This window comes from Eucyclogobius newberryi, unplaced genomic scaffold (genome assembly GCF_026437365.1).
Source record: "Eucyclogobius newberryi isolate DKJ021-1_F unplaced genomic scaffold, fEucNew1.0.hap1 SCAF_17, whole genome shotgun sequence".
Taxonomy (NCBI): domain Eukaryota; kingdom Metazoa; phylum Chordata; class Actinopteri; order Gobiiformes; family Gobiidae; genus Eucyclogobius; species Eucyclogobius newberryi.
Genome location: NW_027315801.1, coordinates 10,843,314 through 10,856,842, shown reverse-complemented (window position 1 = coordinate 10,856,842; position 13,529 = coordinate 10,843,314). Strand labels below are relative to the sequence as shown.

At 42.1% G+C, this 13,529-nt stretch overlaps 1 protein-coding gene across 9 annotated transcripts in view; it reads left to right on the top strand.

Moving 5' to 3' along the window:
• Positions 1-257: 257 nt before the first annotated feature.
• camta1a (calmodulin binding transcription activator 1a) overlaps positions 258-13,529 on the top strand; it is a 306,786-nt gene continuing 293,514 nt past the window's right edge. For 8 of the 9 annotated variants that reach the window (XM_072449082.1, XM_072449077.1, XM_072449079.1 and 5 more), the window contains exons 1-2: positions 258-422; positions 4,924-5,025. In XM_072449082.1, the coding sequence (XP_072305183.1) occupies positions 398-422; positions 4,924-5,025 (127 nt within the window). In that variant the 5' untranslated portion in view covers positions 258-397. The remainder of the gene's footprint in view (positions 423-4,923; positions 5,026-13,529) is intronic. The other variant, XM_072449076.1, reaches the window with a different exon arrangement.

The following is a 13,529-nucleotide window of genomic DNA, read 5'->3' as shown; positions in this document are numbered from 1 at the left end:
CTTTGTGTTTTATTAAAATCTTTGCACTTCCATAACTTCACCTTAAACTAATCATTGGCGCGTGCAGAACGGAAAAGCATCGGGTTTGTGGATATGAGAGTCTTTTCTGAAATGTGACAGATTAGGAGCCCATTGACTTGCAGCGCACGCGGCTCTTTTCTCTTTTCACAGTCGAAGTGTAAAGTAAACGAAGAGAAAAGGCGCGTGGCGACGCCAAGGTGAGGGCTGCGTCTTCCTCCGGAGCCGTGTCAGTCAGCCTCAGAGCCAATGGGAAGTTCGCCTCGGTCGGACCGACTCGCCGCGTGCTCCTCCGGTCCCTCCTCGTGCTGTCCTCGCCGTGCACGCGCGTGGTACCCACGGTCGTGAGGAGGAGGAGGATGTTGCGCGTGAAGGGGAAATGGCTGCCGAAAACAAGCCGGAAGGTAAGAGAAATATAATGGGATTAATTTAGTAGTATGAACGCGTTGTGTTTGTACAACAGTTGTAACTCTGAGTAGGAGAGACATTTGTGTGAAAGCGAACAGAGAAAACCTCGGCACAAAACGGCGCTGCTGTTTTCTCCGGAGCAGCAGCTAAAACGTGGAGACATACCTAGCCAGCTAATATTAGCTTACGTAGCCAGCTACTATTCCTCTCGTAGCCCACATTTACAGCCCGCCACGGCCAAAAACACTCGGCAACACCATGATTCTACTGTCAGCGCGTGTCTGGTCTGGGCTTTTGTCTGAAAACCTTTAGTTTGACGAGTTTAAACAGCGTCAAGTGAATGACAACATGTCATTGGAATCGACTAACTTCTTTCCTTATTGCCAAGCTTCAAAAAGCGGGATTGTCGCGTCTGCCAGCCTCACTTTCACACCGTTTCGCTCGAAAGTGGCTTCGACCTCATCGTTACGCGTGTTTTAACCGCTTTAAGTCTCGACACGGCTGAAAAACCCGTATTTTGTTGAGGTGTGTCGCTTACTTTTCTGTCGACGCGCGAAAAAATGCCCGAATTGTCTGTTCGCGGTCACAGCATCAGAGTCAAAGTGACGTGTGGCGTTTAAAGCAGCACTTTTCCCTCCGCACATTCCTCTGACTCTTAGACCGAATGTAAAGGCTGTGATCCCGCTCCGCTCCAAATGCCATCACATCCCGAGCAGAGGCAGACGAGCCAGGCGAGGATGGAGAAGCAGCCTCTCATCCACACCGACCGAGGCGGCGCATTCCCGGACTCAACATGCACTTTCCCCGCCGTCACCTCGCGCACCGAAACACCATCGTTTTTGTCAAATACACCGGCTTGATTTAGGTCTAATCAAAATGTATCCGACTCGATTTCTGCACGACTACCCACCGAGCTATCATTTAAACTTGAAATTGTTTTGTTACAGCGTCTACTAAGCGTTCAATTTGGCCTTTTATCTTCACTCTTTAGCTGGCATAGTTAGTCAATTCAAGTAGGCTATTGCATTTAATAACACACACCAATTTGTGCCCAGCAATGGTTTCTTTTACTACTTTTATTGCGGGGAAACCAAGTGCCCACTGGCTGTCAGCGAGTCATTTTAAATTGGCTGCATGATTAGAGCAGAGAGAATAAAAAGCACATGAATTGTTAGGTTTTCATGTTGGGACAAGCTTTTGAATAAACAGCAGTGTCAGTAACCACAGACGCAGCTTTCACTTGAAGTCTTTAATGTGGTGAAAAGCGGGTAAACAAATTGCTGCTGCACTTTTGAGGGAAATTATACCAAAAAAAAACCCCCACTGATGTTTCCAGTGTGTATGAATGTCAGTGTGCCAGGCTGGAGAGCAGAGCGCCACAAGGGGGTGCTATTGAGCTAAAGACGCTCCCATACTGTGGCAATGAACGGCCCAAGTCTGTGGCTCTGACCAGACATAGGATTTGTGATGATAATGATTGGAGTTATGTTGTAGAAATGAAGTCTGATGGAAGTTTAGGAGCAGGTTGCCGTCGCTGTCGAACCCAGAGGATGTCACTGCTGAGGTCAAGTTGTTTTTCAGGGCTTTTTGGAGGTTGGTCAGGAGAAAAAGAAAGGAGGAAAGAGAGTGTAGACAGACAGGACTTTAGGCTTTGTTGTGTCATTTTAAGTCTGTTTCCTGTCGCGGCAGAACTGAGCGATGTTAATTCGGCTCGAGCTTTGTCTCTGTGCGCGGTTAATTTGATATTACTCGACTTGTACAGTGCCGCGTACAGATGTCAGGGTTGTTCGTGATTATGGATGGATGTGTGTAGTCCAGATTTCAGTTCGGTTTATGTTTGTAGCGCTCAGAAAGTTAGAAAATCAAACAATGAAACAATCATAAATCAATAAGAAAAAGTGAAGCAGATAAACCCGCGTTCACGATTTACCAACACAAATGAAAAAACTAACTTTTTGCATCAAAAAACACAATAAAAAGTTGGATTAGATAAAACCAGGGCGTTTGATTTATTATAACTTTTAATAAATCGATTATCAAAAATACATTTAGGGTTCTTTTTTATCTTTACTTTACAGAATCTAAAACACAAGCCAAAAGATGTTTTACTATAAAAACATTATTAAATCAAAATGTCAAAAAGGAGTTTTCAATTTCAGATTTCTGTCAGGAATACACTTCATGTTGTCAAATAAAAATCATTGATTGAAAAAGTGTTGCTGACTACTCGACTACAAAAATAATTGTTAGTTGCAGTCCTACTTTGATACCCAGGGATATTGTTCTTCTCCTCCTCCTCCTCTCTCGTCCTTCTCCTTCTCTTCTCTTGTCTTTCTTCTCCTCTCATCCTTCTCCTCTTATACTTCTCGTCCTTCTCATCTTCTCCTCTCGTGCTCCTCATCCCATCCTCCTCTCCTCTTCGTCTCGTCCTTCTCTCCTCTTCTTGTCTTCCTCCTCCTCCTCTCGTCCTCCTCCTCTTCTTGTCCTCCTCCTATTCTTGTCCTCCTCGTCCTCCTCTTCTTGTCCTCGTCCGCCTCCTCTCGTCCTCTCGTCCTCCTCTCGTCCTCTCCTCCTCCTCGTCCTCTCCTCCTCGTCTCGTCCTTCTCTTGTCCTCCTCCTCCTGTCCTCCTCTCATCCTCCTCCTCTCGTCCTCTCCTCTTCTCGTCCTCCTCTCCTCCTCCTCCTCCTCCTCCTCTTCTCCTGTGGCCTGGTCTCTCTGGTGTCGTCGTGGGTTGCTCTGATGAGGCTCAGAACAGTGAGAGTTACAGCGAGTGTTAAACTCGGGGCCATGACCTCGTCTCACTCACGGCTGTTATGTTTACATCCTGGTCTCTCCTCTCTCACTGTCCTCACACTCATAAAAAACACACTGACACTTCGAGCACTAGGAGAGGGCACTGTCGGGCTCAACACTTGTTAATAAATACCTAAATAGTCATTGCTTAAAGGTGCACATTCCCATTTGACTCCATTATCTGTGTCGGTTTCTTAATTCTAGTATTTTCCAGATCAAAAATAAAGAGAAAGGAGATTTGGTTCTAATTAAGCCCTGAATGTAACTTTTATTTTAAAATGTAATGCTCAAAATACTTTGAAAAACATGCATTCTTATTGTGAGCCTCGTTGCCTCGTCACAGATCTACTCGTCACCAAAAAAGCATCGCAGATGTTACTGTTTCTTATGAAATCAGAAGTCCTGTTTCCTTTTTTCCTTCAAACGTGCACAGCCAACTTAAATGGCTGATGTAAGTTTTTAATGTCACTAATCACATGCTCAGATGATCAATATAAACGTGCTGGGTTGCAGCTGCGTCATGGTAAAAAGCAGCGGCAACTACAAAGACCATGATCCTTTGCTGCCAGCGCAAATAAAGCACACTCCAGTCTCAGTCTTTTGACACTAGATAAAAAGTGCAGCGACACATTTCATTCAACTACTCAAACGTCTTTTATCTTGCTTTCTCAGACTTTACCCCAACTGTTTTATGATAAATCTGATTTACAAGATCAAATATATGTTGGTTTTAGCGATAAAGTTATTTAATTATAATGCCATTCAAAACCAACATCAAACATAGATCAGGTCAGACATTCAAGTCTCAATTCAAATGTATTTCAGTCCACTACACAAAAATAAAGAGTTAGACTTATCTCCACATCTTGCACTAAGTCTTGAATATGGTTTAAGTATTCAGCCTGAATATAAAATTATACAGATAAGTTTGGGGTCCACTTTTCGACTGCGAGTTGTTTGAGGAAGTCTTTACCTTGACCCAGATGTGATCTTGAGCGTGTTGTTCTTTGTTGCTTTTGAGACACATCCTCCACGACGACCCGCTTCTCGACCTTTAGCCTCCGTCACCTTTGCCTGTGGCCACTGAATCACTTCATCTCTCGACGCCGTTTTAGATGACCAAACGTTTCATTAGCGGGCTTAATTATATTACTGAGAATATATGGATTTATGAGGATGACGGACGGGAGAGGAGGAGAAAGGACGTGTGATAGATGGAGATTTTGGTCTAGACTGGCTCATATATTCTGCATTTTTACATAAAAATACATAGATATTTCACACTTTCTTTGCATAGTCGTGAGAGTGTGTGTGGAGAACATGGTCAGGTCACAGAAATAATACTTTTAAGCGCTCATTTTTAGCACCGCGCCCACTTTTAGTCGACCAAACGCTGCACAGAACAATTCCTCTAATTGACCGTGACACTGTTGCACAGATCCTCAGTTTACCGGCGACACAAACCAGACCAACAGAGCAATAACTGCATGTTTTCTTCCACACAGTCAATGACAACACGTCTACTGTTAACGCTAACGATTCGATCAGTTCAGAAATGTCTCCTGCGACGCTGTTTTGCCTTTTAAAAACTGTGTGTATCCTTGCTGATATTGCATTGCATGGGGGGACTTTGCTTATCACAGGCCGGGAGAGTTTTCTTCTGTTGCTCGATTTTTCCTCTACTTTTCTCTCTGCTCCTGAAGGACTGAAGAAAGTTCGTAATCCGGATCGAATGTACAGATCAGGAGTGTGTTATGCTGGCCATGGTCCACCTAAGAGTATCAGTGATGACACAGAGAGCCACAGTAAGATCAGTTATTAATACTGCATCGGCTGCTGCTTCTGCTGCTGGCCTATCTATTATTCATCCATTGATTCATTTATTTACTTCTTGATTTCATCCTCTCTCTCTCTCTCTCTCTCTCTCCCCCCTCTCGTCCCGCACACACCTCCTGCGGGCTGCTCTGTTGATTGAAGTGTCTGCTTTACGGGATCACGCTGTCAATAGCTCAAGTGTTGTCGTTAACCAAGAGTGATTGTTTCAGGTTGAGGCCACGAGATCAGGACCTGCTCAGACCCTCCAAGGCCCGACTTACACTTTGAGCCTTCAATTACACCACTGTTCTGGGGGGGAAAAAAGTGCAGCAATGGGCAGAGTAGGAGAGCGCCTTTAGTTGTTTAGTCAAATAATTGGTCACTGGTTTAGTCAACTAATTATTAAGTTAAGATTATAAGGATTTCTACGACAGCAGAACGGTGAGGATGTGGAGGGAGTTAGCTGAAGATTCATCTGCCTTTTTATGCCTTTTCCTAGTGCTTTTCTGTATAAATAGTTGTTTTTTGCATGAGCGTGAGGGCAGTTTGGGTCAGATACACAAAGTTACTCTGCTTTTGCCACGTCCCCTGTCTTTAGTCGCACACAGCTCTGCATTAATGTGGTGTGGAGTTGACGCCGTGCTAAAAGTGCAAACTCGATTTGAAACAAAAAATATATAGCTGTATTTTTGAGCTAATAATAATCATGGTTAATTTGACATGATCATGTGGTCCTAAACTAGCTTTGTTAAATATATTCTAAAATTATTCAGGAAAAATAACACTTGGTCCTGTGTATGTGATTTTAGTCAAATAAGTATCTACTTTACAATCTGGGCATGGACTCACCCAGTACAATACTTTTGTACGATATATTTCTCTTTGAACTGTCAAAAAAACAATACCCTTTTTAACTGATAATACAATCGCGTGACTTGGACAAAGTCAGACATTTCCTGAGTAGTTTTAATGTGGTCACACACTTATTATTTTGTGTTAAAGAACGAGGGTTACTGTATTAAACAGTTTTAAAAGAAAGAGTGTCAGTATTCAATCAAGATGAAATGTTAGTATTGTGTTTCCCTAGTACGGCTTGACAAGTTTGGAAAAGTATCTAATTGAGGTTTTTTGAATGGCAGTTGATTTAGGGCTGTTTGCTTGTTAAAAATGTATAAATTGGTCATTTGTGTCACCATTATTTCAAACTCATGTCAGGGCTGTCAAACGTCAAACTGCAGAGGACAAAAAGACTTACATTTTGAGACTCATGTTTTAAAAGCTGCTGATGGTTTTAAGCTCAGGTTTTTGTGTTTGGATAACGAGCACCAGAGCATTCAGGAAGGAATTTCAGAAATATTTTTTACTACACCAGTTTTGTAATTGATTAAAGCAGTAAGTGCTGTAACAATTCCAGTGTGATTAATCCCACAGCCCTAATTAGATGTGCAATTTATATTCCTGTATCAAGATTGCGTTCACACATTCAATTTTAAACGTGTCCATGACTTACACTTACATTTCAGATCATGTTTGTAGCAATATAAACTGTATAAATGATGGTTAGCTGCTTTTTACAAGTAATATGACCCCTATTGTGTGTCTTTAAATTGTGCTTTAGATTGGATTGTGATGATCCTTGCAGCAGAAGAGCGAGTAAATATGTGTTGAGAGCAGAAGTCCACATTAGCGAGAGGTGCCGCTCGTCTGCAGTGAGACTGACAAACATTATGGCGTGTTTGCTTGCGTCTGGTTGCGTTTTACTCTATGGGCCAAGAACAAAGACAACACGACATCAGAGCTGAGGTTTTTATGACTTGTACAATTCAGCTTCTGTGGGAATTGCTTGAGTGCATTTACAAGTCTGTGCGCCGCTGCTATTTTCTGCCACAGCCAAAAACAAATCATTTCGAAATATAGGCCAAACTAAACCCTGATTTGTTTTGCGTCTTTCGAGAAAATGTGTCGGGATTTTTAGCCCCCGACTTTCCTCATTGGAGAAAAAAAAAGGTGTCCTTTGCAAAGCAGATGGAGTTCCTCCGCTTCATTCACAAGAAATACTCTGACCAATAGAAAGTCATGGGAAAGCAGATTTATGTGGAGCAAAGTGCAGAGAATAATACTCACTGAAGTGGAGAGCAGCTGGAAATCAAATGAATCAAAATGAAAATGTTTTGTCATGGTGAATATCTCTGTAATTACTGACACTCGGAACAAACAGTAACACAACACAACAAACAAAACTAAAAGTAAGTTATAAAGAGCAATCTGCTAGCCGTAAGATGAACACAGCAAGTATTTGGACCCAGTCACTCACAGAAAATGATCAGGTTCAACTTCAGGGGTGGGAAATATGGACAAAATCTGATATTGAATGTTTGGGTGATTATCTCAATGGTGATATTCAGAAAACAGGCCTTTTAAAATGTTTTTTTTAGGGTTGCAATTTGTATAAAACATGACTTAACCAAAACACATCACATTATTCTCTATTTATGTCTTGCAACCTTTTTAATAGCTCCTTTTATACACTATTACATTTTTGCATATATCTCCCAAAAAAATTCAAAATAAAACCAATGTTACATTACCAAAGTTTCTTCCTTTTCTCTGCCCAACATGTGTGAGCTGGATGAGCACGCTCACATCTCGTGTGGCACTTCTGTTACAGGCTCACGTCAGGTTGTGTTTGACAGCTGTGACTGACGGGCTCTTGCTGTTTTTGCTGCTGTTATTGCGTCTTCTTACAGTATCTCGTCTCCATGTGCTCTTTAAAGCCTGGAGCTCGCTCTGTAGACCCTTCATCCCCCTCTTTCTCCTCCTCTTCCTCTTCTTCCTCCTATTTCTACTCCACCTCTTATTCTTTCTCCCCGTCCTCTTCTCTTCCGTCTCTTCTGCCTCCACCTTCTTTCTCCCCCTCTTCCTCATCTTTTCCCCCTCTTTTTTCATCCCCCTTGTCTCCTACTTCTCTTACTCCTCTTTCTCCTCTTCCTCCTTCCCCCCTCTTTTTTCTTTATCTCTTTCTCCCTCCTCCTCTTTCCCCTCTTCCTCTTCCTCCTCTTTTCCCCTCCATTTTCTCCTCTTCCCCTTTTTCCTACTTCTCTTCCTCTATCCCCTCCTCCTTCTCTTTTTCCTCCTCCTCCTCTTTCTCCCCCTCCTACTCTTTCTCCTCCCCCTCTTCCCCCTCTTTCCCTTCCTTTCCCCCTCCATTTTCCGCCTCCTCTTGCTCCCCCTCCTCTTTCTCTTTCTCTTTCTCCCCTTTCTCCCTTTTCTCTTTCTCCACCTTTTCCTCCTCTTCCTCCTTCACCCCTCCCCTTCATCTTTCTCCCTTTTTCCTTCCTCTTTCTCCCCCTCCTCTTCCTCCTCCTTCTCCTCATCCCCTCCTCTTTCTCCTCTCTCGCCTCCTCCTTCTCCTTCTCCTCCTCCCCTTCCTCCCCCTGCTCCTCTTCCTCCTCCATCGCCTCCTCTTTCTCCTTCACCTCCTCCTCCTCCTCCTCCTCCTCCTCCTCCCCCTGCTCCGCTTCCTCCTGGTCCTGCGCTTTAACATTTGGAGGGTAATTGGACTTATGGAGCGGGGTTTTGTTTGTGTGCATGTGTTTGGGGAGAGCTCACCTCTGCTCTGCTCGAGATGGGATTTTCATGGCTGAGTGAACTCGCTGAAGCCGGAGAACATGTAAAGAGTTGTTTTGGGTTTGTTTCAGGCGCTGCCGTACGTGTTCTTTAAACTTCCTGTAATCGGCCCGGGGATTTTTTATTGGGATGTCACAATATCAAATTTGAATGTTGAGATTATTGTGAGAAGAAATATCAGGATATCAGGATTATTGAGGTCATGACCGCCGAACGACAGTGTGTAAAAGCTCTTCAAGACTGTCTCCAGCTTAATGAAATCAAACTTTTCAAATGATAAACAGATCAAACTAATCACATACAATTAGGTAAAACATGTTCTTGTCTGAACTGAAATAGCTTAATTTCGCTTCTAAAAATGTTTGACTAATTGTGACCATAATAAATAGCCGTTGTGATAATTTTGATGCTTGTAATTGTTAACTGGCCTTTACAGACTCTAAAACACTAAGAAAAGACCTTTTTATAACAAAGACGGCAGCAATATTACATCAAAATGTGAAAAAAAATAAAAATAATCTGATTTCTCTCACTAATTTACTGTTAAGGTTAATACTGTGCACTGTCCCTGTCTCAATAAAGAAAATAAAACCAAACTATTATATTGATCTGTATTTAGAAGCCTTCCGTCAACATATTTCAACCTTTATTTTGTTAAAATGTAGTCAAAAAGTCTCTGTACTGTAGAAATAACAATTAGATATTAGTTTGTATTACTCAATCTGTGCTTTAAATCCTAGACGTTTTCATTTGTTTTCATAACCAAACATATGACACTGACGAGAGCCAACACGTCGCTCAGAGAATGTAAACACTGGATGCAAACGGGCGATGCGCTGAGCGCGTTGGCAGAAGACGAGGTGTCATCACCAGCGTTCAAAGTGTGGGAGAGGCCGCCCGCTTGGCCCCCCCGCCGCGACTTAAAACACCTTTTACATCCTTAACGCGCTGCTGCATGATTCTGCTCGGAGCCACGTCGTCTTCTCTTTGTAGTTGGGTTTGTTTCATAGCAACACTGCCATGAAGTTGAGCATGAGTTTGTTGGCTGGTGGGCGTCTTGTGATATTAGCGTATGTTGTGTACGAGTGTTTGTGAGCGGGCTATAGGCCAAATGATGCAGATAATTGGTTTCCCCGCGCGCTCCGACTCTCAGCGCAGTCTTCTCACTCCGGTCCTGTCAATAAGAGGCTTTCTGCTGTGGGCGATCGGACCATACTTAGCTATTAAGAGGAACACAAAAAAGTGACAGTGAACAAACTGTGCTGCTGATGCACTTGCTCTGTCGCTCCAGGTTTGTGTTCAGTGAGAAACGACGCCAGAGCACAGACTTCACCAGAACTTCTCCAGGTCAAAGCGCAAAAGTCTACAAACACTGCATAGACTTGGGTTACTCGAATTGTTTTGACGTGTGTAGATTTATGGAGCCTACCTTTTCTGGTGGAGGATCTGTCACCTGTTTTGCCTGGAATGTTCCACAGTATGGTTCAAAAGCGCAGATTTTTACTGCCTTCAAAAAAAAGAAAAACAGAACCAGTTCATTTTAAACTCAATAGTTCACATGTATCCTTAATTTACCTAATGAATTCTGAACATCCTAAATATTCACCGCGATGAGTTTATAAGTGCACAACACAACAACTCTCTGAGGCCTGATTGGGTTTTGCCATCACGATAGAGCTAACAAACGGTAGCATGCTAACGCACGACTTCGAAGCAGTGGATAAAACACTCAATAATTAGATGCAGAAAATGCGTTCTGAACAGATGCTTTTGCAATATATTTACACTGTGGCAAAACAGATTGTACTTTATAATCATGTATCAGCCCTTTAAACATATCTATATTTCATTTATTAGATCAACACCTTATGTTTTAAGAATACTTGATTTTGTGGAGTTACCTGCTTCGCTGTTCTGTGGAACATTCCAGGCCACACAACATAATCTCCACAGAGAAAAGAAGGGTTTGGACCCTCTACCAATGTCATATTCATGTCAGTGCCATACTTTTGCTTACTAAAACTAAATGAAAAGTAATCATTGTGAAAAACTATAAAACTACTAAAACTATAACTAAAGTATGCAGTGTGCAGTACAGTCGTCTCCAGCACAAGTCCAGGTCTTCTCTCTTCTCTCCCCCCTCCTCTCCTCCTTTCACACGTCTCATTTCTTCTTGTCTAATTGACAGCTGTCATTAAAACCCCAACCTCGCTGTCTTCTCACTTTGGAGCAGATTTATTTTAGTTTACACTTTTCTTCTCGCCTTGGCTGCCATGAGCACCTTTTAATTTTGCTAAACGCTGTCAGTCGCTGCTTTGACGTCTCACCCTCCCACACGTTTGTTTAAATTTAGACAAACACATCCATATTTTTACCATCATGAAGCCATTCCACACAAAGCCATGAATGTGAAGTGCATGCTTAATATTGCATGTGTAATATATTTGTCCCTGCTGTGACCAAATGGCATTTATGTCTTGTATTTCCTCCGCTCTTGTCCCTTCTAATCGCCGCCTTCTTCCTGTGGCTCTTTTCTCTCTACATGTCCGATGCAAAGGAGTGTTTTTATTAAATCCCCTGCTGCAGTTACTATGATTTAAAATAATATCTTTTGTTCAACTCGCTCTCTCCCTCTCATTGGGACTCCATAAAAGTAATTGTGTTGATATAGTACTGTGATTAGGAGGTCTGAGACGAGAAGGCATAAGTAGAGTGTGAGGCTGATCTCTTGACTAAAAACGAAATAATGCAACTTTTTTATCATATTTGTCTATTCATAAATGTGTTTTAAATTGTGCGTTAATTCTAAAAACAGCTTTAAAAATTACTTAATTTCAAAGTACAGTTTCTGGAGGTAAAGTCCGAGAAAATGCACTTTTATGTAAATTATGCAAAGTCACAGGAAACTAGATTACCATGCGTTCACGATAATACAGATAATGCCGTGTTCAAACTTTTCTTGTGTGCAATAATCCAGGCACTAAATTATTCCAAACTGTTGCTCCAGTTTGATATCTCTGCCTCTTATCGTGACATCTCCAGGTCTGAGGTCAGCGTGTTTGGCTCTGCTACACATTTGGAGAGCAAACACTCTGCTCTGGTTTAGCTGAATGCATTTGTTTATTCCTCTGTCATTTCTGTTTCTGTCAGAACTACAGTTTAACATTTTCAGTTACCGATGTCAAGATTATCCGTTTAATCGATAATCAGGATTATTCTGGTCACAATATAATTAAGTAGGTTTTAGTAGGTTTAATGTAGGTTTTTAATGCAGTCTTTGGTTAATAATAATTTGTTTTGTCATCTCTAAAGTTCTAATTCATAAAGCTGATCACAAACTTGAGGCTTAGTAAAGTGTTAAGGCAATGGGAATGAAAGAAAAGCTTTCGCGTTTGATGTCGTTTGGTCCCAGTAATCGTGAATAATCGTAACACAACATTTTATCTCATGACATCTCTAGTTTTGGGTGGAATCTAGAAAAGCATCTGTACTTGCTCCTGCTCTAAGCCTTATTAGCCACTGCGATTGCATTCAAATGCTTTCTTTAGCTATGCAACGCCAGGAGCGATTTGTGGAATGATCTATAGCCAAAACATTAGCTTGCAATTTCTCTACAATGTGGGCACAGATTAAAAAGAAAAAGTGTCACTCCCAGAGCGCTCTTGGACAGAGACGGAGGAGAGCGGCTTCTGCGTCCAGGGCTGGGATATTGATTAAAGATTTGTTTTTGTCAGCCTTTCCAGTCTCATGACCCTCGCGCGTCTCTGGGGTGGGGCCGGAGCAAGCTAGCATGACAGATACCCTTAAATTCGGCCCAAGTGTTTGCTTAGCCGCCAGGATCAGTGATAATCCACGCATCACCGCACATAACTTTATATGGACGTGTTGGGAGCTGGACCATGATTCACTGCTCGGAGCCCAGTGTCCGCACAAGACTTCAGACCTGCGTTTAGGCCTCGAGCTCATCAAGACCTCGGCTGTAATTGGCTCTTGTGGTCCGGTTCCGCTCAGCACATTGTTGTGGAACAAGCCCCAACATCGGGCGCTCCTGCACTTTTACTCTTTTACAACCAAACACTGCTTCTTGGCCACGGCACAAAGAGTCATTAAACCCACTGTTTAAACTCCCAAATAAATATTACACGGGATGGGGACAAACAAGCCGAGTGCAACAAGGGCTTTGATCAGCTACAACGGAAAAGCAAAAAGCTACACTTTCTCTTTCAAAGCCAAATTTTGCGCTTAATTTGATATTCATGCATTTATCGGACACGACAATTTGATTAAGAAGAGGCCGTTTATATTTCGTAAACATATTCCAAACCTGGCATTTGGGCCTCTCCCTCGTGGGCGCTTTAAGTTGACGCACAAATTACTATGTGAATGTGAATTTCTATGCCACAGTGGACACATTTTTAATTAGTAAGCAATACTTTTTTGGCTGAGTTTCTTGGGCTTTATCTGTGGAAATGCCCAGTGGAAGAGAACTGTAGGGAGGCAGCAGCTGAAATATTATTTTGTGCAACAAATAATAGTGTTGTAGATAGTGGTGTTTGAAAAAGCCCAACAGAACATGCTAATGACTTACTTTGTCTGAAAACAACAAAAAGGCTGCATGGTTTCTCCTCGTCTAGCTTGGCTTTTATTGTGGCTGTAATGAATAAACGTGTCAAAGTAAGATACTGTATACAAGTTGAAAAAGGCTTTGTCAGTTACCACAATATATAATTAACAGAACAACTGTATGTCTGATATGGCCAAGGTCTTAGCAGCCAGACTAAAATGAATGATGTGTAAAATAGTAAAGTTTCTATATCTCTATAATATATATTGGCAACAAATTACATATATCACATTCACACCAAGG